Source organism: Diceros bicornis, chromosome 29, assembly GCF_020826845.1.
Source record: "Diceros bicornis minor isolate mBicDic1 chromosome 29, mDicBic1.mat.cur, whole genome shotgun sequence".
Classification (NCBI taxonomy): Eukaryota; Metazoa; Chordata; class Mammalia; order Perissodactyla; family Rhinocerotidae; genus Diceros; species Diceros bicornis.
Genome location: NC_080768.1, coordinates 21,548,046 through 21,568,911, shown reverse-complemented (window position 1 = coordinate 21,568,911; position 20,866 = coordinate 21,548,046). Strand labels below are relative to the sequence as shown.

Here is a 20,866-nt window from a genome sequence, read left to right as displayed (position 1 = left end):
GCTTCAGTGGCATGATGACGGCATGTAAGTAGTTTGTGAAGATATTTCGTCCCATTTGGAAAAACTGGAAAGATTTTAAATGACTTAATCATAGTTAGAAATCAAACCCACGGGTAACATAGAGAAAGAATTTAGTAAATTCCTCTTATCCGCCTGACTTTATTAGGTTTCTCCAAGCTCTATGCTTTTAGGCATGTGCTTCTTTGTATAACTGGACATGAAATATAGTTGTGTGGTTCATGATTGATTAAAGCAGTATTACATATCAACTTTTAAAAATTTAAACACAGAAATTCCTTTTTAGTGAAATGGATTTTTTAATGTCTGTATGTGTAAGGAAATCTTATGAGTTATACTTAAAGAAATGCCAATAAGTTTTAAATGATAGGAAACCACTGTGTTAAGGTTGAACATATGTATACCTAGGGTGAAAATGTAAAACTCATTGAAAATGTTGTTTTTGTTTTATTAACAGGGTGAACAATTGTGTTGGATTTTCAAATTATAAATTTTTCCTCCTTTTCTTGGCTTATTCCCTGCTGTACTGCGTTTTTATTGCTGCTACAGATTTACAGTATTTTATCAAATTTTGGACAGTAAGTCATTACCTTGGTGACCTTTTTTGGTATACAAAGATATATATAGAGACTTTCAGTAGTAAATTATTTCAGACACTAATTTTATAGAATAGAGCTATTTATATATTTAATCAAATATAATGGGTCAGTCCTCATTATTCGCAGATTCTGTATTGTGAATTCACCTACTTGCTGACATTTATTTGTAACACCAAAGTCAATACTCGTTGAGCATTTGTGGTCATTTGTAGACAGACACTGAGTGGGAAGAGTTTGAGTCGCCCCATGTGCACATTCGCAGTTGAGATCAAACAAGGCGACATTCTGCCTTCTTGTTTGAACTCTCAAACTGTAAACAAGTGTGCTTTTCAATCTTTTTAGTGCCACGTTTTTTTGCATTTTTGTGCTTTTTGTTGGTTCACTGTTGGAAATGCATAGTGCTGAAGTGCTCTCTGGTGTTTCCAAGCAAAAGAAGACTGTGATGTGCCTTCTGGAGAAAATACGTGTGTTAGATAAGCTTCTTTCAGGCATGAGATGGTGCTGTTGGCCGTGAGTTCTGTGTTAATGAATCGACAATATATATTAACTAAGGTATCAATAAGGTGTTTTTAATCAGAAACACACATAAAACAAGGTTATGTATTGATCAGGTGATGAAAATATTGTGACCCCAGGCTTGCAGAAACCTAACGCTGTATTTTGCTAGGAGCAATCGTTCAGTATTCACAAATTCAGCGTTCATGACAACTTTATAGAATGTACCCACTGCGAATAACGAGAATTGACTGTGTAAGATTTTTTTCAGTATTTAGAAGTGTTTTCTTTATGTGTAAAAAATTATTTTTTAAACTATTATATCTATAATGTCCTGAATTGTTATTAGGTATAGGCTTTAGGCAACTCATTTGTTTTCTGCACTGTATATTTTAAATGTAAGCAAAACAAAATTAAAATTATTTTAAATATCCAAAGATACATCTTGTGAACACCAAACGATGGTGAAAAACAGTTCTCCTCCACCAGGATTGCTTTATTATTTTCATTAAATTGTCCTTTATTAGGGTAAGACTTTCTGAATTGCTCAATCATTTATGTGAGATTTGAACCACATTCAAGACTAAAGATTTATTGAATGCCTACCATTGCTAAACACAAGGAACACACAGGTGTCTGGGCATGCCCCTAGCATTCAAGGAGACTTCCAGTGTCCAGCTTGCAGAATGATCCTTAAAGAATGTCTGAGAGAATGTTACGTCACTGCTCCTCATCCCCGTGGATGGTTTTAGTTCCAAACTACAAATGTATTTGTAAAGAAATGACCAGAGTTTCTACTGTGAGGACTTTGCTGTCAAAAGCTATCAGTGAGATCTTGTGACTGATGTCAATCTGACAGATACTACAGCATATTGAAACAGTCTGACCTTCTATCAGAAGGGGACACCTCCTAGTAGCTCTGGTGCACCATTAAGTGTCCATAGCCCCAAGCCTGCCATTCTAGAGTGAGTCTGGGTCTCCTTGGACAATACAAACAATGAGAGTCAAACTGGTTTTGCTTTGAGATGGCCTGTTTCAGTCCACAGATGTTGTAAGGTTCATTTTAGACAGGTGTTATACACTAGCGTTGATCTTTTCTGTGATGCTATTATTTAAAATAGCTTGAACCATTATTGTGGATGTGTTGTTGTATGTGTTCTTGAGTTGATGCTGCCGTTTGTAGTAATGTAAAACATCAATGAGAATAGTAGCCAAATTGTGCCAATTACCCTTCATTTTCAGGCGTTATAACAAAACTATTTAAACATTTAAAAATCCATCACATGTTAACAAAATATTTTCAGGAAGTAAAATAAAACCTATATTTTATAGTTTTGCTTCCTACTGTTATAGTTTGCCCACATACTACCATAATTTTTCTGTGATTCAGTTATGCAAAACAAAATAAATATTCCAAATTTTAATCTTTTCCATATATATCTTCATATTCCAGTAAACATTTATTTTAATGATGATACATATTTTTTCCTCAAAGTTTTTACATAAAGCCCTGTATCTTTCTCCATATCTAAATTTTTAAAAAAATTAAAGCAAAAAAAAAAAATCTTACGTACTTATAAAAGTAGGGAATACTTATCCCTTTGACAAAACATTTTATTTTCTTCCTTTCTTTATAGAATGGCCTACCTGATACTCAAGCCAAGTTCCATATTATGTTTTTATTCTTTGCTGCAGCTATGTTTTCTGTCAGCTTGTCTTCTCTGTTTGGCTATCATTGTTGGCTAGTCAGCAAAAATAAATCTACATTAGGTGAGTATGCAATTATTGTAGTTAACAGAACTTTAAGTACATAAGTAGATATTTATCAAAAGTTGCCATATGATAAAATGCCAACCTGTCCTGAACTGCCGAAAATCATTATTTCCCGTACTGTTTTGTGGGATGTGACTTAGACACATACAGATTCACTCATTCCGTATATTTATTGACTGTCCGTTGTGTGTAAAGCATTGTGTATATACGGTGGTGAGCAAGGGAAAAATAGGCTAGTGAAGGGCACAGAAAATCAATAACCAAACATAAAAGTAATTACAAAACACAAAGTGCTTTAAAGGAAACAGACAGGATGCTGAGGTATCAATCAAGGGCTGGGGATGGTAGAAGGGAACTTATTTTGATAAAATGGTCGGGGAAGAGCTTACCAAAACAAAAAGTATTTGACCTAAGAAGTCAGTCATGGAAAGAGCCAGAACATCTCAGGCAGAGAAAATAGTATGTTCAAAAGCCCTACAGAGGGCCGGCCCCATGGCTTAGCGGTTAAGTGCGTGTGCTCCGCTACTGGCGGCCCGGGTTCGGATCCCGGGTGGGCACCGATGCACCGCTTCTCCGGCCGTGCTGAGGCCGTGTCCCACATACAGCAACTAGAAGGATGTGCAGCTATGACATACAGCTATCTACTGGGGCTTTGGGGGGAGAAATAAATAAATAAATAAAATTATAAAAAAAAAAAAAAGGGCCCTACAGAGATGAGATGCAGCAAAAGCAGTGCTTAGTGGGAAATGTATGGCTATAAATGCTTACATAAAAAGGAATAAATATCTCAAATCAATAACTTTACACCTTAAGGAACTACAAAAAGAAGAGCAAAGTAAATCCCAAACCAGAAAAGTTTGGAAATAAAGATTAGAGAGGAGATAATGGAAATAGAAAATTTTAAAAATAGATCAATGAAATCAATAATTGATTCTTTGAAAATATCAACAAATTGGACAAGCCTTTAGCTAGAAAGAAAAAAAGAGAGAAGAATCAAATCATGAAAATCAGAAATGAAAGTGAGGGCATGACCAGCGATTTTACAGAAATAAAAAGGGTTATACGAGAATACCGTGAACAATTGTACATCAAAAAGTTAGGTAACCTAGATGAAATGGACAAATTCCTAGAAACACAGAAACCACCAATCCAACTCAAGAAGAAGTAAAAAACCTGAATAGACCTATAATAAGTAAGGAGATTGAATCAATAATCAGAAACCTTCCGACAAAAGCCCAGGACCAGATGGCTTCACTGGTGAATTCTACCAAACACTTAAGAAGAATTAACACCAGTTCTTCTCAAACTCTGCCAAAAATTAGAAGAGAAGGAAACACTTTCTAACTCATCCTATGAGGCCAGCATTGTCCTAATACCAAAGCCAGACAAAGACATCACAAGAAAAGAAAACTACCGACCAATATCCCTTATGAATATAGATGCCAAAAATCGTCAGTAAAATACCAGCAAGTCAAATCCAGCAGCATATTAAAAGGATTATATACTATGACCAAGTAGGATTTCTCCCAGGAATGCAAAGGTGGTTCAGTATACAAAAATCAATCAATAGTTAATATACCACATTAATAGAATGAAGAAAAAAAAACACATAATCATCTCAACTGATACAGAAAAACTATTTGACAAAATATACCCTTTCGTGATAAAAACACTTAACAAGCTAGGAATAGAAGGGAACTTCCTCAGCCTGATAAAGGGCTGTATGAGAAATCCACAGCTAATATGATACTCAATGGTGAAAAACAAAAACCTTCCCCCTAAGATCAGGAACAAAACAAGGATGCCCCCTTTCACTACTGCTCTTCAACACTGTACTGGAAATTCTAGCCAGAGAAATTAGTCAAGAAAAAGAAATAAAGGCATCCATATTGGAAAGGAAGAAGTAAAACTATCCTTTTTTGCAGATGACATGATCTTATATATAGAAAACCTTAAAATATCCGCAAGAAAAACTATTAGAGCTAATAAACAAAGTCTGCAAAGTTACATGACACAAGATCAATATGCAAAAAATTAGTTGTAGGTCTATACTTTAACAGTGAACCACCAAAAAAGGAAATTAAGAAAACAATTCCATTTACAAAAGCATCCAAATAAAATACCTAGGAATAAATTTAACCAAGGAGATGCAACCCTAGTGCACTGACACTGCAAGGCATTGCTGAAGGAAATTAGAGGCTTAAGTAAATGGTAAGACTTCCCCTGTTCGTGGACTAGAAGACTTAATATTGATAAGATGGCAAAACTACCCAAGGTGATTTACAGGTTTAGTACAATCCCTATGACAATTTCAGTGACCTAAAAGCTGATTCTCAAATTCATATGAAATTTCAAGGCGCCCCAAATAGTGATAACAATATCCACTAAAAAATAAAAAAGTTCTTCCTGTTTTCAAAACTTGCTACAAATCTACAGTGATCAAAACAGTGTGGTACTGGCATAAGGATAGAGGTATAGACCAATGGAATAGAATTGAGAGTCCAGAAATAAACTTATACGTCTTTGGTCAATTGATTTTCTACAAGGGTACCAAGACCATTCAATGGGGAAAGAATAGTAACCATAACAAATGGTGCTGGGACAACTGGCTATCCACATGCAAAAGAATGAAATTGGACCCCTACTGCACACCATATACAAAAATGATCTCAAAATGGTCTACTCTTACAAGGAAACATTGGGATAAATTTTCAAGACCTTGAATATGGCAATGAATTCTTAGCTATAACACCAAAAGCATAAGCAACAAAAGAAAAAATAGATAAATTGGACACTATCAAAATTAAAAACACTTGTACATTAAAGGACATTCTCAAAAAAAGTAAAAAGATGACCTACAGAATGAGAATAAATTCTCATATATTCTCATATATATATAACAAATCATATATTTGTTAAGGGCCTAGTATCCAGAATATACAAATAAATCTTACAACTCAACAACAAAAAGGCAAACAGCCCAATTTAAAAATTGGCCAGGGATCTGAAAAGACATTTAAATAGACATTTCTTCAAAGAAAATGTACAAATGGCCAACAAGCATGCAGAAACATGCTCAACATCATTAGTCATTTTGGGAAATACAAATCAAAACCTCAGTGAGGTACCCCTTCACATCCACTAGGATGTCTGTAATCAAAAAAACAAAACAAGGGGGCCGGCCCGGTGGCGCAAGTGGTTAAGTGCGCGCACTTCGCTGCGGCAGCCTGGGGTTCGCTGGTTCGGATCCCGGGCGCGCACCGACGCACTGCTTGGTAAGCCATGCTGTGGCAGCGTCCCATATAAAGTGGAGGAAGATAGGCACAGATGTTAGCCCAGGGCGATCTTCCTCAGCAAAAAAAAAAAAAAAAAAAAAAAAAAAAAAAGAGAAAAAAGAGAAAAGAAAAAAAGAAAAAAGAGGAGGATTGGCGGATGTTAGCTCAGGGCTGATCTCCTCACAAAAAAAAAAAAAAAAAAAAAAAAAAAAAAAACAAGTATTGGTAAGGATGTGGAGAAATTGGAACCCTCACACGTTGCTGGTGGGAATATAAAATGGTGCAGCCACTGTGAAAACAGTTTGGCAATTCCTCAAAAAGTTAAATATAGAATTAACATATGACCCAGCAATTCCACTCCTAGGTATAGACCCCAAAGAATTGAAAACAAGGACTCAACAAATACTTGTACCTCTATGTTCGTGGCAGCACTAGTCACAATAGCCAAAAAGTAGAAACAACCCAAATGCCTGTCAAAGGATGAATGGATAGAGAAAATATGGTATATCTATAAAATGGAATATTATTCAGCCATAAAAAGAAATAAAAGTACTGATATATGCTACAACATGTTTGAACCTCAAAAACAAGTTAAGTAAAAGAAGCCAAATATAAAAGGTTACGTATTATATAATAACATTTATATGAACTATTTGGAATAGGTAAATCCGTAGAGAAAGGAAGCATATGGGTGGTTTCCAGGGGATGGGGAGAAGGGGGAATGGAGAGTGACTGCTTAATGAGTATAGGGTTTCTTTTAGGGTGATGAAAATATTTTGGAACTTGATGTAGGTGGTAGTTGCACAAAACTGAATGTACTAACTGCCACTGAATTCTTCACTTGGAAATGGCTAATTTTATGCTCTGTGAATTTCACCTCAATAAAAAAAAAAAAAAAAAAGCCCTACAGGAAGAGACCTAGAGATGTTTGAGAAACTATCCGTGTGGCTGGAGCATAGACAGCTAAAGAACGAAAAATATACCATGAAGTTTGAGAAGTAAGCAGGGATTAAGTTGAGTCTTCTAGACTAGGAATAGGAGTTTGGGAATGCAACCAGGACTTATAAATCCTTGTGATCTCAAAGGACACTTCAAGCTATGAGATTCTATTATTATAATAGTAAGTGAAGATTAATTGTGGTATATAGTCAATGAATGTTAATTTTTAATATTCAAGTGAAATCTTATTACAGCAATATTGTTAGGGTAAAAATATTGGTATAGTAAAATAATTTCTAAACCAAGTATCTTATTTCAATTATATATTGAGCAATTAAATTATAATTCTTCAAAAGTAAGTGAATTGTTTCTAGAAGCTTTTAACTTCTAGAAACCTCTAGATTTCACTTGTAACACTGAAACAACTTCTTCTGGACAATATAGTCCTATAATTATAAAAATGTTTTATAAAAAGCTATATAACCTAGGGTGACAAATTCTAAGGATCTTGGAAATTGCCACATTTTTCATAATATCTTGACTCTGCTAGTTAGATTTTTTTTAAATGATGGACAAAAATCATTATACTTCAGTGTTTGTTCATATTCCAAAGATAAAATTTTAGATTTTGCATCCCAGCATTATTTAAGAATAAAATGTAGTATAATGGAAGGAGTACTGATGACCTTGTTCAGGTTCAACTGAACAAGGTTCAACTGAACAGGTTCCACTGAACGAGGTCATTTACTTTTTGTGTCATCTTGGGCAAGTACCACAGGCTCTCTGAACCTCAACATTCATATGCAAAGTAGGCATAACCAGATACAATGTATGGTTCTGCGTTGGATCCTGGTTTGTACAAAACAGCTGTCAAGTACATTTTTGGTCAGCTGGAAAAAATTTATGATTGGATGAGATAAAATTTTAATGAAATTGGAAAATGTGCTTTATGGACTGAAAAAAGCAGGTTGTAGAATGTTTAAATACAGTCTTACTTTGGTTAAAAAAAACTGTATAGATCTGTATCTATCTATATCCATATCCATCCAGTCATCCATCTATCTAATAAAGATCTAGACGATGTAAACTTTTAATTTATTTGCTTATTTGTATTTTCTAATAGTCTACAATGCACGTGTGCTGCTGTAATAATGAAAGGGTTACTTAAAAATTAAAATAGATATAATTATATCTTATGATTATGTTAAAACAGAATAGGCAATCTATATTGCAGGGCTGTGGAAAGGTGCATAAGTACTCACAGGAGGCTAGCCACTGATTTTCAGAGTTTCCTCATTTAATTCAATCATTTCTAAATATAGGGGTTACTAGATTGATATGTTCTTTACTCACATGATTGCTCTGCCATCTTTTGTAGAGGCATTTAGAAGTCCAGTATTTCGATACGGAACAGATAAGAATGGCTTCAGCTTGGGTTTCGGTAAAAACATGCGACAAGTTTTTGGTGATGAGAAGAGGTACTGGTTGCTACCCATTTTTTCAAGGTACTTTGTTGTGAAAATTTTCACGTTTTAAACTAATGGAAGTAACCCAACAAAAGAACTCTATAATTTTGCATAGGAACTCCTATTTTTTAAAGTATTATTTTATGATTCACTGTTGTATCAGTGTGGAAATAAGTTGACTCATCTCTATAAACATCCTGTATTGAAGCCAGATGTCTGATATACATATTCTGTCCATAATGTAACTATCTTCTGCTCACAGACCTCAGCACTGTGACAGAGTTTCACTCTATTGTCTTTTTTACTGCTCAATTGTAACTTTTTATTCTAATTATAGTCTAGGTGATGGCTGTTCCTTTCCAACTTGCCTTGTTAACCAGGATCCAGAACAACCATCTACTCCTGCAGGATTGAATTCAACATCTAAAAAGTAATCTCGTATTTTTTTTTATATTTTACTTTCAAATAATATATTTTATTCTCTTGTGTCCTTTGGTTATATGTTCCTTTGAAAAATATTTAAGAACATAAGATAATTTGTACAGTGATTTCTACTTGGAATGAGGAAGGGAGGAAAGTATAATTGGGGAGGGGTACATAGGAGCTTCAATTATACTTGTAAAATTCTGCTAATGATCTGGGTGGTGGGTAGACAGGTGTTAGTTCTCTATACATTTTGCTTGACTGAAATATATTATGAATTTTAAAATGTAGTGCTTAAAAGAAAAAAGTGTAAGTCCAGATTAGCTCCCCTAGTGACCAAGCAAGCAGACAGGGTAGACTCTCCCTCTGACACTCTGGGTCCTTCCTCTCTGTGGTAACTGTTATAAAGAGACCAGAAAAACTTTCCTGGATCAGGGCTTTGGAGATCAAATGGAACCCCAGACACCTGCTTGACAGTTCCATTAGCAATGTGCACCATATTCTTGATACTCTTTAAAGACCTCTAAGCATTACCTGAGCCAGTTGTGTGGAGAGAGAAGGGAAAGGGTCTTGGAAATTCATTGTCTGGAGATCTTTGCCCCTGCTTTAAGTCTATTTTGATTCCAGTGGATCAAAAATTTGAGGAAGACCTGAAATTTGATTCTGATGGTGCTACCAACTGGCCAAAGGCAAAACTACTTAAACTTTTTAAATGCTATATATGAATTTTTAAGTTTGAAACACTAATTTTTTACATCTTTAAGACAGATTTATTTGGATATGACCATCCTCTAATTTTTAAATGAAAGCCAATACAAAAGCATAAGCATAATATCATTCTTAGTTAAATTTTAGAAATTCTCTTAGTTGCTGGAATGTACACAGCACCTTTCTCTACACCCTTCCTGTCTAGTGCATATTTCTTATTGATCACAGTACTTTCTCCTGTGGAGCCTGGTGTGACCCGAGAATCCTTCTCAAGGCAGTGATCCTGGCAGCCATTCCAAAATCATTTTAAATTGTCGTAAGATGAAACCTGTTTGCCACCCTATCCCTAGCGTGAGCCATGTACAGACCAGACTCTACCAGTTAATGAGGAAGCTATTCTGATGTGTTTCACAGGGACATTCAGAGGCACCAGTCTTACATGTTAATTTTTTTTTCATATACCTTGGTGCAAAAAATCTAGTTTTAATAAATTATTTAGAATATGTTTTCAAGCTTTTATAATTTAACAGTAGTCTTCAGTAATGTTTTTTACCCTTGTTAAGTGGTTTTTGTAGTTGAAGACGATTTGGGTTTTAGAGAGAGTAACTCTCCTACCAGGTGTACTATGGGCATTGGGAGACATCCTAGTTCTGGCAGTTACCCAGCTAGGTGATCTTGAAGAGGTCAAGTAATCTCTCTAGGTTTCTCTTCCCTTTCCTTTAAATGTTGAGATTGGATTTTGACAGCTACAGTCTCTTCTACAGAATTCTATAATTTCCCCTGATTAGCCCATGTAAAATTTCTATGACTCTTGCTCTCTCCTCTTCACTCTGGAGTGTTATATCTGACGGTGTGCTCAACATTCCTACTCAGTGTCTAAAAGTCATCTCCAGCTGAATAGCTGCAAAGCAGAACTCTTGTTTCCCAGCCATCTACACCCTCTCCTCCCCCCTAAACATGATTCTCCTCCATTCTTCCATATATCAGTATTGGTAACCTCCATTCTCCCAGGTCTCAGGCCAGAAACTTTGGAGTCATCCTAGATTCCTTTCTTTCAATGACTTTGTATTTACTCCTTTTGCAAATCCTGTCAGATGCCTCCTCAAAATATGTCTATAATCTGCATACTTTCTTACCACCTCCATGGCTGCTTTCCTGGTCCAAGCCATCATTTCTCACATGGATTATTTTAATACCTTCCTTACTGATCTTTCTGAATCTATTTTTGCCCTACTCCAGTCTGTTCTCCATTGAGAAGTCAGAGTTATCCTTTTAAAACATAAATGAGATTGTGTCACTCTTCTGCTCAAAACCCTCCATTGGTTTCCCATCTTACTCGGAATAAAAGCTAATGAATGTCCTTACCTTGTCCTGTCTCGTCTGGTCGCTGTCACCTCTGATGTCATCCATTACCACCCTCCCATCACTCACAGTCCTGACATACAGATCTTGCTGGTCCTCAGACATACCAAGCATGTCCCTTATTCAGTGCCTTTGCACTTGCCAATTCCTCTCCTCACTGTTCTTCCTCCAGGTATCTCAGTGGTCTTATACCTTCTCTTCATTCACTTTCTGCTCAAGTGCAACTTCACGGTAGAGGCCACCTTTGAAAACCCTGTGTAAGATGGTAACCTGCTCCTCCATTTCCCTTGCACTGTCTTTTTCTATTGTCATAGCTCTTATTGTCACCTGACTTATTATATATTTGTTCATTTCTTTCTTTCTTTCTTTTTTGTGAGGAAGACCAGCCCTGAGCTAACATCCGATGCCAATCCTCCTCTTTTTTGCTGAGGAAGACTTGCCCTGGGCTAACATCCATGCCCATCTTCCTCTGCTTTATATGGGACGCCGCCACAGCATGGCTTAACAAGCGGTGTGTCGGTGTGCTCCCGGGATCTGAACCGGCGAACCCCGGGTAGCCACAGCGGAGCGCGCGCACTTAAGCGTTTGCACCACTGGGCCGGCCCCCGTTTCTGTGTTATTATTCTTCCTCAGTTACAATGAAATTTCCTTGAGATCAAAGACTTTATTCATTGATGTAATAGGTACTTAGTGAATGTTGTTGAATGAATGGATCTTTGCACTGGTTAGAGTCCTGTTAGCAGTAATGAATCTACAAGGAGTCCCTAAACCAGGACCTAGGTAGTATGCTGTACCTGGTATATGGTCCCTTTCCTGAGGAATAATAAGAATTAGAATAAAAAAGATTTTTCATATGAATAGGAGACTTTTTTTTTTTAAGATTTACCTCCAAAATTTTAATAAGGGTTGCACAAAATTGAAATGTTCTCAAATTTTAGATATGCGGTAATTATTGAGGAGTAAAAGCATATTCTTAAAAAAAATAGTTATAGTCAACTAAAATATGTGAAATTAATCTTGGAAAAATTTTGAGTGATTTTTCTTTCTCTTGAACATTAGTATAATTACTACTACAGGGTGTTCTAAAACTGCACTAATAGTTTCTATGCCAATATTTTTTTCTATCTAAGTGAAATATTTTAATTTACGTATATCTTTTCATACTATCCAATATGTTGAAATGTGGCATGTCCAGTTAAATTTTAAAGCTTAAATTCTTCTTTTAAGGCTATTCATTCCCCAAATTAAACGTCAGGTTTGTAAGACCTGATAATGTTAGATGTTTTCAGCATTCCTGCAAGATAATGCTCACATTTGTTGTTCCAGTTTTCTAGAGGAAGATAGAGAATTCTTTGTTCAAGACCAGTTGGGCCACCTTAGAAACACTAAGCGCGTTTTCTCAAACTTGTCTTTCTGCGATCACCTTCATATATTTTTTTCCATATCCACATACCACTTACAAAATTAATAATTTTCTTTAATATATTTATTTAAATGGGCACTTAAATTTATTTATTTTTTTTTTATTTTTTATTTTTTATTTTTTTTTTTGTGAGGAGATCAGCCCTGAGCTAACATCCGCCAATCCTCCTCTTTTTTTTTTTTTTTTGCTGAGGAAGACGGCCCTGGGCTAACATCGGTGCCTATCTTCCTCCACTTTATATGGGACGCCGCCACAGCATGGCTTACCAAGCAGTGCGTCGGTGCGCGCCCGGGATCCGAACCAGCGAACCCCGGGCCGCCGCAGCGGAGCGCGCGCACTTAACCGCTTGCGCCACCGGGCCGGCCCCTTAAATTTATTTTTGAACCAAACTTTGTATCACTGTCATAAATGAGACACTGGTATAGTTTACCATAAATAGAATATAACTTTAAAAAATGAAATTGATAATAAAATACCAAGTTCTAACTAGATTCCCTTACCTGCTAAAGTCTGAAGCTGAGTCCTATTCTCTGTATTAAAAATGGAGATTTGCCAAAGTCAGCGATTGTCATCTTAGTGTAGAAGACAGAATGAAAAGAGAACTGGAGAGAGAAAACTTTCCTCGTTTTGAGTATGATTTAATGCCTTGTTCTCGTATTCCCCAAATTCTCCTGTGTAACTCCTGCAATTGTCTTGCACCACAAGGGATTTCAGTTCCATACTTTGAGAAACACTCAATACTATCAAGAGTTACTATGATGATTATGATGATAATTATTGTTATTCAGTCCTGAAAACCATCAGTTTCCTGCAAAGCCTTTGAGAGAGTCCCAGAGCCACCTTCTTACTGATTCTCAATCTTGGACAGAGAGCTGCACAAACCCAGGAAAAGATAAAACTGGTAAGGGTGTGCTTGTTTGGCTATTTTGATATATTTTATTTTTAAAAGGTGAAAGTGGTGAAAAAAATTCCATTATATTACCTATTTTTGTTGCTTTGGTGTCGGGCTCCCAGTGTAAATTTAGAATTATTTTCAGGAACTTCTATTTGTGAAGTACTTTGATTAATGTCTGTTAGCTGTAGAAAATCATTTTGTGAAAGATAGATCTACATTGCTTTTTTTTCCAGTTTAAAGAACCAAATCATTATTATTGCATATTAGGTAAAACGATAGAAATAAACTCAAAATATGTATTTTTTAAATGGAAAAAATGCAATCAATTCAGACAAAAGGTTGGAAAATATCTGCAGAAAAGGATCTCAAATTATGTAGTTTTTTTTTTTTTTTTTGTGAGGAAGATCAGCGCTGAGCTAACATAATGCTAATCCTCCTCTTTTTGCTGAGGAAGACCAGCTCTGAGCTAACATCTATTGCCAGTCCTCCTCCTTTTTTTCTCCAAAGCCCCAGTAGATAGTCGTATGCCATAGCTGCACATCCTTCTAGTTGCTGTATGGGACACCACCTCAGCATGGCCGGAGAAGCGGTGCATCGGTGCGCGCCCAGGATCCGAACCCAGGCCACCAGTAGCGGGGGGCACGCACTTAACCACTAAGCCATGGGGCCGGCCCCTCAAATTATGTAGTTCTTTTACTCTAAGATTTCTATCCAATTTCAAAATGCTGAAATAAAGTGATTGCATAATTACCATATCTTACCTACCTGTTATTTCTTCATATCTCACCCAGATTTCTCTTGTTATTTTTGATTTTAATCTTTTGATTACTTCAGTCAATATAGTTTATTGACGAAGAAAAAGCAAGGCTCTGAAGTCAGGGAGACCTGATTTCAAATCCTAATTTGGACACCTAATCAGTGTGTGATATTTATTAAGTTACCTAATCTCTTTTAGACTTAGCTTCCTTATATTTAAAATACTACTTATTTCTCAGGGTTGGTAAGGATTAAAACAAAACAATGTGATCATACATGCAGGACTGAGTATATATGTGTGGTGTCCCTATAAATGACTACAAACCATACACCTATGATTAAGGCACTATTAGCCAGAAAATCTCCAGGTTGACTAATTGAATTCCTCAAACCTTTTCTAGTCTTTTCTTTAAACTTTATCCTAGTGCTGCCTAACTTTGGCTCACTGCACTTTAAAGCGTTTACTGATTTATTTGAAATGTCTTTGAGATTTAGTGATGGTGAAAAACAAATGGATAGTCCTGAGTAAAAATTCTAAGGTCATTTATTTGATATATAATGAGTCATGTTCTTCTAAAACATAGGCTTTCTTTAGAGTCTCGTTCTTAAAGAATATATTTACCCTCCGAAGATTCCCATCATTTGCGTATTCATAATTTGGTTTCTCTTCACCTTCAAACCTGCCATTCCATTTTCCAGTCTGTGGGAAGGCCTAGGCATTACCTAATAAACAAAAATTGATGACACCTATTTTCCCCTTGAATCCATCAGCTTCCTTAGAGGCAAAGAAGTGATGCATAGTTCGGGGTCAATTTTTGGGTGATTAAAAGACAAAGAGCTCCCTTTCTTTCAGAAGGGATTCATGTTTCATGTTATAGTTCTATATTAACATAAAAGAGATTTCTTGGTTTATATGTGCTGTTAATTATTTGTCATGTTAGATTAATTTTTATGTTACTTTGATAGATGAATTGAGAAACTACTTAAAGTTTAAAGGATGATGTAAAAAATGGAAGAGAAACTTGAGAAGGATGAGATTAGAAAGGGCTCAAAAATTAGTTTGACTAGAATGAGGTAGGTAGATGAAGAATTAGGAAACAATGATTTAAGGTGATGTGAGCAGTGCCAGGTCCGACATATCTGTCATTTTTTTGTTCAAAGCCCTACTTGCTCAGGTGTATATCTCTATTTTTAAAGGGCTTTTTTGTGACACTGGTTGTGGCCAACACTATTGTGTGTGTGTGTGTGTGTGTGTGTGTGTGTGTATTTCTATGAAACCAACTTATAAACACCCATGCTACGTACAAGACACCTTTGGAAGTATACTGGGGAGACTGGATGAGTAAACAAGTCTCTGCCTATTTGTTCAAAAGCAACAATAAAAAATGCTAATTTATGTTCTCTCTTGAAGGTATGAGCAATCCTGCATTAACCATGGAGAATGAGACTTAGCTCTTCAAACAAAGTAAATTCATACTTTATGAAAGTAAGATAAGTTTTTCCTTTATTGTGTTTATATTTTTAACAGTTTTCCAGTTCTCTTAGGGCAAATAGTTTCCATAAACATTATTATTTATTTTTGAGTGACTCAAATTAGAAGATACCTTAGCTGACTTTTGGGATTGCATTAATTATGCTGGAGACCTCTGGACATGGACCTACCTTCAGTATTAGCTAGTATTTAGGTTAACTTGATAAGCTACAGAAATAAGTTGATGAATAAAATTCATTTTTATAGTAATGCATTACATGGCAAAGATTGATCCTAAAATATTGAACTTTACATAACAATTATCCTGTCATTTCATAGGCTCATGCAATTTTTTAATTTTTATTCTATCCTTCAGGATGTACAGTGGTCATATCCTTGAACTTCCATTAGCAGAATCTCACTGGCTCTAAGTACAAGATAATTATATCTTGTTAGCACAGATCATCCCTATTTTTGGTTACTGTAGGACCCCATAGCATGTGTCATCCTTAAAATAATACATGTTACAAATCATTTTCTTTAAACCATAATTTTTCTAAACCTGTAGTTCCGAATCAATTTCTTTAAAACATAATCTATTTATAAGCCTGCAGTCAATCAAAAGCTACAATAAAGAGCCTCTTTGGAACAAAGCCATAAATATCTAAACAAAGCAAACAACTGTATGTAGTGTTATAATAAACACAATATAAAGAGTTGAACATTAAAGTTATCAAGACAACTCTCTACTTACAAAACTGCAATCTAGAATCCTAAAATTTAAGAGAAGCAAGCGAGTAGCATCTAAAACAAAATCATTTGTTTCAAAGTACTTCATGGATATCTGGGTTTTTATTTGTTTGGTTTCGGTTTGGTCTTGAGGAAAAGCTGTGTAATTCTATTTGCCAGTTGACTAATGTTTTGGTTTTGGATGACTGTACATGATGCTATAGTAGATCACACTGATCATAACTATGATTAGGAGAGTGAAAATTTAACCTTCTTAATTTGGTTAAATAGCAAAGAGACAATGTTAAATTTCTGGAAACAAATTCTCAAAACATAACTATGAATATACAAATATGAATCACTAGACAATACCACAAATAAAATATTTTACAGAACATAATTCTGTAAAGCATATAAAGTTTCACAGGATTTTTTCCAGGTATTTTGAATTAGTTATAATTACCACAGTTTATGAGGTCATATGTGTTAAATATTGTACAAGTTTACATAGTAACATCATGTATAAGTCATGTAGATTTCCCAGTATTTTGACACAAGACCGGTGTTGCGCTGGTTCATCATTATTCTCACAACACTTTGCACAGTACCAGACACTTAGTAGGTTCTAAATAAATATTTGGTAAATAAGTGATAAAATAACATCTTTGAAGTTAAAAATCTCATAGAAACTTAATTTTGTTATATTTGAATATATGACATTAGTGGTCATAAAAAACAAATGGCAGCGTGAATCAGCTGCATTGACTTAAAAAGATGATTTTCTGATGTAATGTTTTTCATTCTATTGACATAACCAGTGACAGTAAAATGTTTCTTTAAAAAACTGAATTTTTCTAAGGTAGCTAGTAGATAGTCACAATAGTTGTCAAAAGTTTTTAAAATAGTTTTTCCTGCTTTACATCTCTGACTTGCAATCTATTCAATACACATTTATATTGAATATTGTCTAATATTGATATGCCTAATTTAATTATTATTACTAAATGTATCTTCATATTCTCTTCTCTTTTGGAACTACATTAGTAATTGACTTGTGGCTTTTTTATGAAATATTTCTTAGTTCAGTATAGTTTCCAGATAGTTATAACGTGCCTAAGTCCATAGTAGTGCCGAAGTGTAGATTAAATTTAGCCTTTCCAACCTTCCCTCTTATACAATAGAAATCAAAATGCTGTGCTTCTATGCACATGAAATTTCAAAATTATTTCCCTAAATCCCCCTTCCAACTCAGTTGTCACTCCTAAACTGCTACTGGCCTCAGACAAATGCAGAACGAATCACATGGAACCCTGCCACTCAAATTGGGGCCCAAAACCAGCCACGCTGGCGTCATCTGCGAGCTTAACAGAAATGCAAAATTTTAGACCTTGCCCTAGACCTATGAATCAGAATCTGCATTTTAACAAGATCCTCTGGTCTTGCAGATGCATGTTATAGTTTGAGAGCATTGATGTAGAGGTCTGTATTCAAGAACTCATCTACTTAGCCTTCTAGTGTCGAAAACATTTAATTTTGAACAAGCGATGTTACTGCAACAAACAATGAGTGAGTTGCTTAGTTTTTTGTTGTTTTTTTTTTATAGTTTACACACTAGTTTCATGTTTTCTGTTTCATTTCAAGGTATCAATACTGTAGATGGATGGAAGAGGCTTCCCACAGGAAGACACCACTGGCCAGTTGTTCCATTTCCCTTGGGCTGGATGTACAGACAATGAATTGATTAGTTCTTTCCAAGCTGTTGCTTAAAACATAATACATTTTTAATCTAGGATAAAGATTGTTTCAACTAATACAAATTCCTATTAAATATTAAAAGTTATGTTTTATGAATCAAGGGCAAAAATATCTTCTATCATAAAAACTTGGAATAAGTTTGTGGGCCAGTTTTCACTGAAATATTTGGGTAGCACAATTTATCACATAAAAAGCCCATTAATCATCTGATTTTCCAATTCAGAAAATTGAGACTATTAAGATAATTGAGATTTACAAGATTTCAAGTCACATTATAATAAGAAGCTTTATTCTATGAGAAGTTAGAGGAAGCAAATGAGACTTGTTTATTCCCTCTGATGTGAATCCAGCCTCAGACTGAGTGAACTGTGATAACTATGAATTCATTACAAATTTCAAGTGGCCTACAGTAGAAGATCACCATCCATTTTTTGCCAGACTTCAATCTAATTCTAGCCTTTGTTCCCTGCTGGAAAGGAAGTATGATCATTGAGGCTCGAGCTCAACTGGCTAGAAAACTTTTGTCAGAACTAATACATTTCTGTTACAGCAGAAATATATTTTTCATCTCTTCTGATCATCTGAAAATTGGGGGAAAATATATAAAACAATTATGAAGATTGGTTTATGATATTCTTTTGCTGGTTTGGCTTCTAAAAATCTCTTTTTAGGTTATTTTTCTTATCGAATGTAGCAAAAATATTGAATTTCTGTTAAGAATTCCTGATGGGCCAATAGATTAATCCTCCATTGACATCTATATTGTCTTCTCATCGAAAGTATGACAGTTAAACTATATAGGTCCTTAACTACCTATAAAGAATAAATTATGCAAATCATCAAACAAAAATCATCTACTTTTGGAAATTTAGTTCAACATGAACTAAATGGCATGCTGTTTGGAAACTGAGTTTAAGATAAACTAAAGTGGTGTGTTTGTTGATGCCAAAACGTTCAGCTTCAGTAAATATACTAAGAAGCTCTTGTGCCTTGTATGCACTACTTAAAAAAAAAGTTTTATTTTATTCTTTTTTAATTTGATGGAGTGTAAGTTTTGTAAATGTTAGCGATTAGAATAAGCTGTATACATTTTTTTGGTACTGATTTTGAGAATTTAACGCAGATTACCTTTTAAATCTACACAGCTAAGAAACTGGTATTTAATCAAAGAGAAAATGGAATTAAACTTTTCAGAATCTAAGTTAGACAAAAATGTAACACAAGATAGACTAGAAGACCAGAGGATAAGGGAGTAAAAGATCCTTGCAATTATTCATCCTTGCTGAAAATATAGTTTTATATTAAATGAGTTTATGGAAGAACCAATGTCAGCCCAGTCCATTTTCTAGATCTTTTTGAGTGCAATTATTTGAACAATAAAATGGTAGTCTTTTTCAGGTTTTTTTTTAAAGCTAAACATTTTGATCTGACAATCTGCTTCATGAAATCTCAGAAGATATGATACATTTTTACTTTTACCTTAACTTAAAGCATTTTTTGGTCATCATTTTTCATTACCTGAAGTGCCAGGTTGGAACCTATAGCTATTGCTAGAAGTCTTAAGGGCAACAGCATCAGGTGATGTATTAAGAATTATATGCAGCCAGATTTTTTTCAAAGCACAGTACTATAGCTGTTCTTACAGACAGGATTTTGTTAGGTCTTCCCTCGTGTCACACTAGAAGCTAGGGGGAAAAAAAGAGAGATTTTTATTCTTTACCCTGCTAGAGTACTGTTAATTTTTTCCCCCTTTAGGTCTTTCATGTAATTACTGAAATACGTAAGTCAATACACATTAGAATCAGATTTGAAAAAATTTTTAAAAATAAAATTTTTTTCATTAAGTTGTAATGGTTCCCTTTTTGTTTGCAAACAGTGAATAATCTTTAAAGCATTTTTTGTTTAGTTTTGTTTTTAATTCTAGGGGGTTATAACTCTTGGAGATGATGGCATATCTCATTAGATATGCAGTATAAATTTTACCTGAGTCAATAAAGCATGAAATAGACCTACATTTTGTACATATTTATAAAATGTACCTTAAAAACATTTAAAACATTTTACTTTAAAAAATTTAATTGCTTAACTCAAAACTTGAAGACACACTTATACTTAACTGTCCTGATAGTCAATTAAACTGATAATTTTGATTTTTCCTGTTTTTAGAGATTCTACCATATAGGTATCAATATTTAAGAAATTTTTCTTTCAAAAATACTGTACAAATGCTTCATATACATTAGTTAACTCTTTGCCATTGTGCAGTGAAAGAGGGTGTGTTTTTCAAAGATAAATGAAAGAAAAATTGCATCTAAATATAATGATGAGACATTCAAGGAAGTGCTTATCCACGCATTCTCTCTTGTTGTTATACCATAATAAAGTCTGGTTGCTCACCTTCATTAGCTGTCTATATGAAATTGCCTTTGCACTGACAATCTAAATTGCTTTAGAGATAGACTTCTCCTGATAGTCTACCAGAGCTACTACAGGCAAAATTCATGTCTACAACCTGGTCATAAGATAAGTCTTTCTTTTGAGAAGACGTGGATGACAGGATGAATTACTCACTAGTAGTTAAATGACTCTGAGGACAATTAGACTATAAAACTCAAGTACACTGTAATCAACAGATAACTATTAGAAATATGGCATATGTTTGACAAAAAACTATCTTCACTTGGGAAATCAAATACAAAGGATTTATAAACCATGTTCATAAAAAAATTAAGCTAATAATCATGTGACTCATGCTTCAAGAAAACAACCTGTGAAAAAC

General features: G+C 34.7%; 1 protein-coding gene across 1 annotated transcript in view; it reads left to right on the top strand.

Annotated features, from left to right (window-relative positions):
* ZDHHC2 (zinc finger DHHC-type palmitoyltransferase 2) overlaps window positions 1-20,489 on the top strand; it is a 65,915-nt gene extending 45,426 nt beyond the window's left edge. The window contains exons 7-13 of the mRNA XM_058525092.1: window positions 476-596; window positions 2,750-2,882; window positions 8,478-8,604; window positions 8,903-8,995; window positions 13,270-13,382; window positions 15,544-15,618; window positions 17,974-20,489. Of these exons, the coding sequence (XP_058381075.1) occupies window positions 476-596; window positions 2,750-2,882; window positions 8,478-8,604; window positions 8,903-8,995; window positions 13,270-13,382; window positions 15,544-15,584 (628 nt within the window). The 3' untranslated portion in view covers window positions 15,585-15,618; window positions 17,974-20,489. The remainder of the gene's footprint in view (window positions 1-475; window positions 597-2,749; window positions 2,883-8,477; window positions 8,605-8,902; window positions 8,996-13,269; window positions 13,383-15,543; window positions 15,619-17,973) is intronic.
* Window positions 20,490-20,866: the final 377 nt, after the last annotated feature.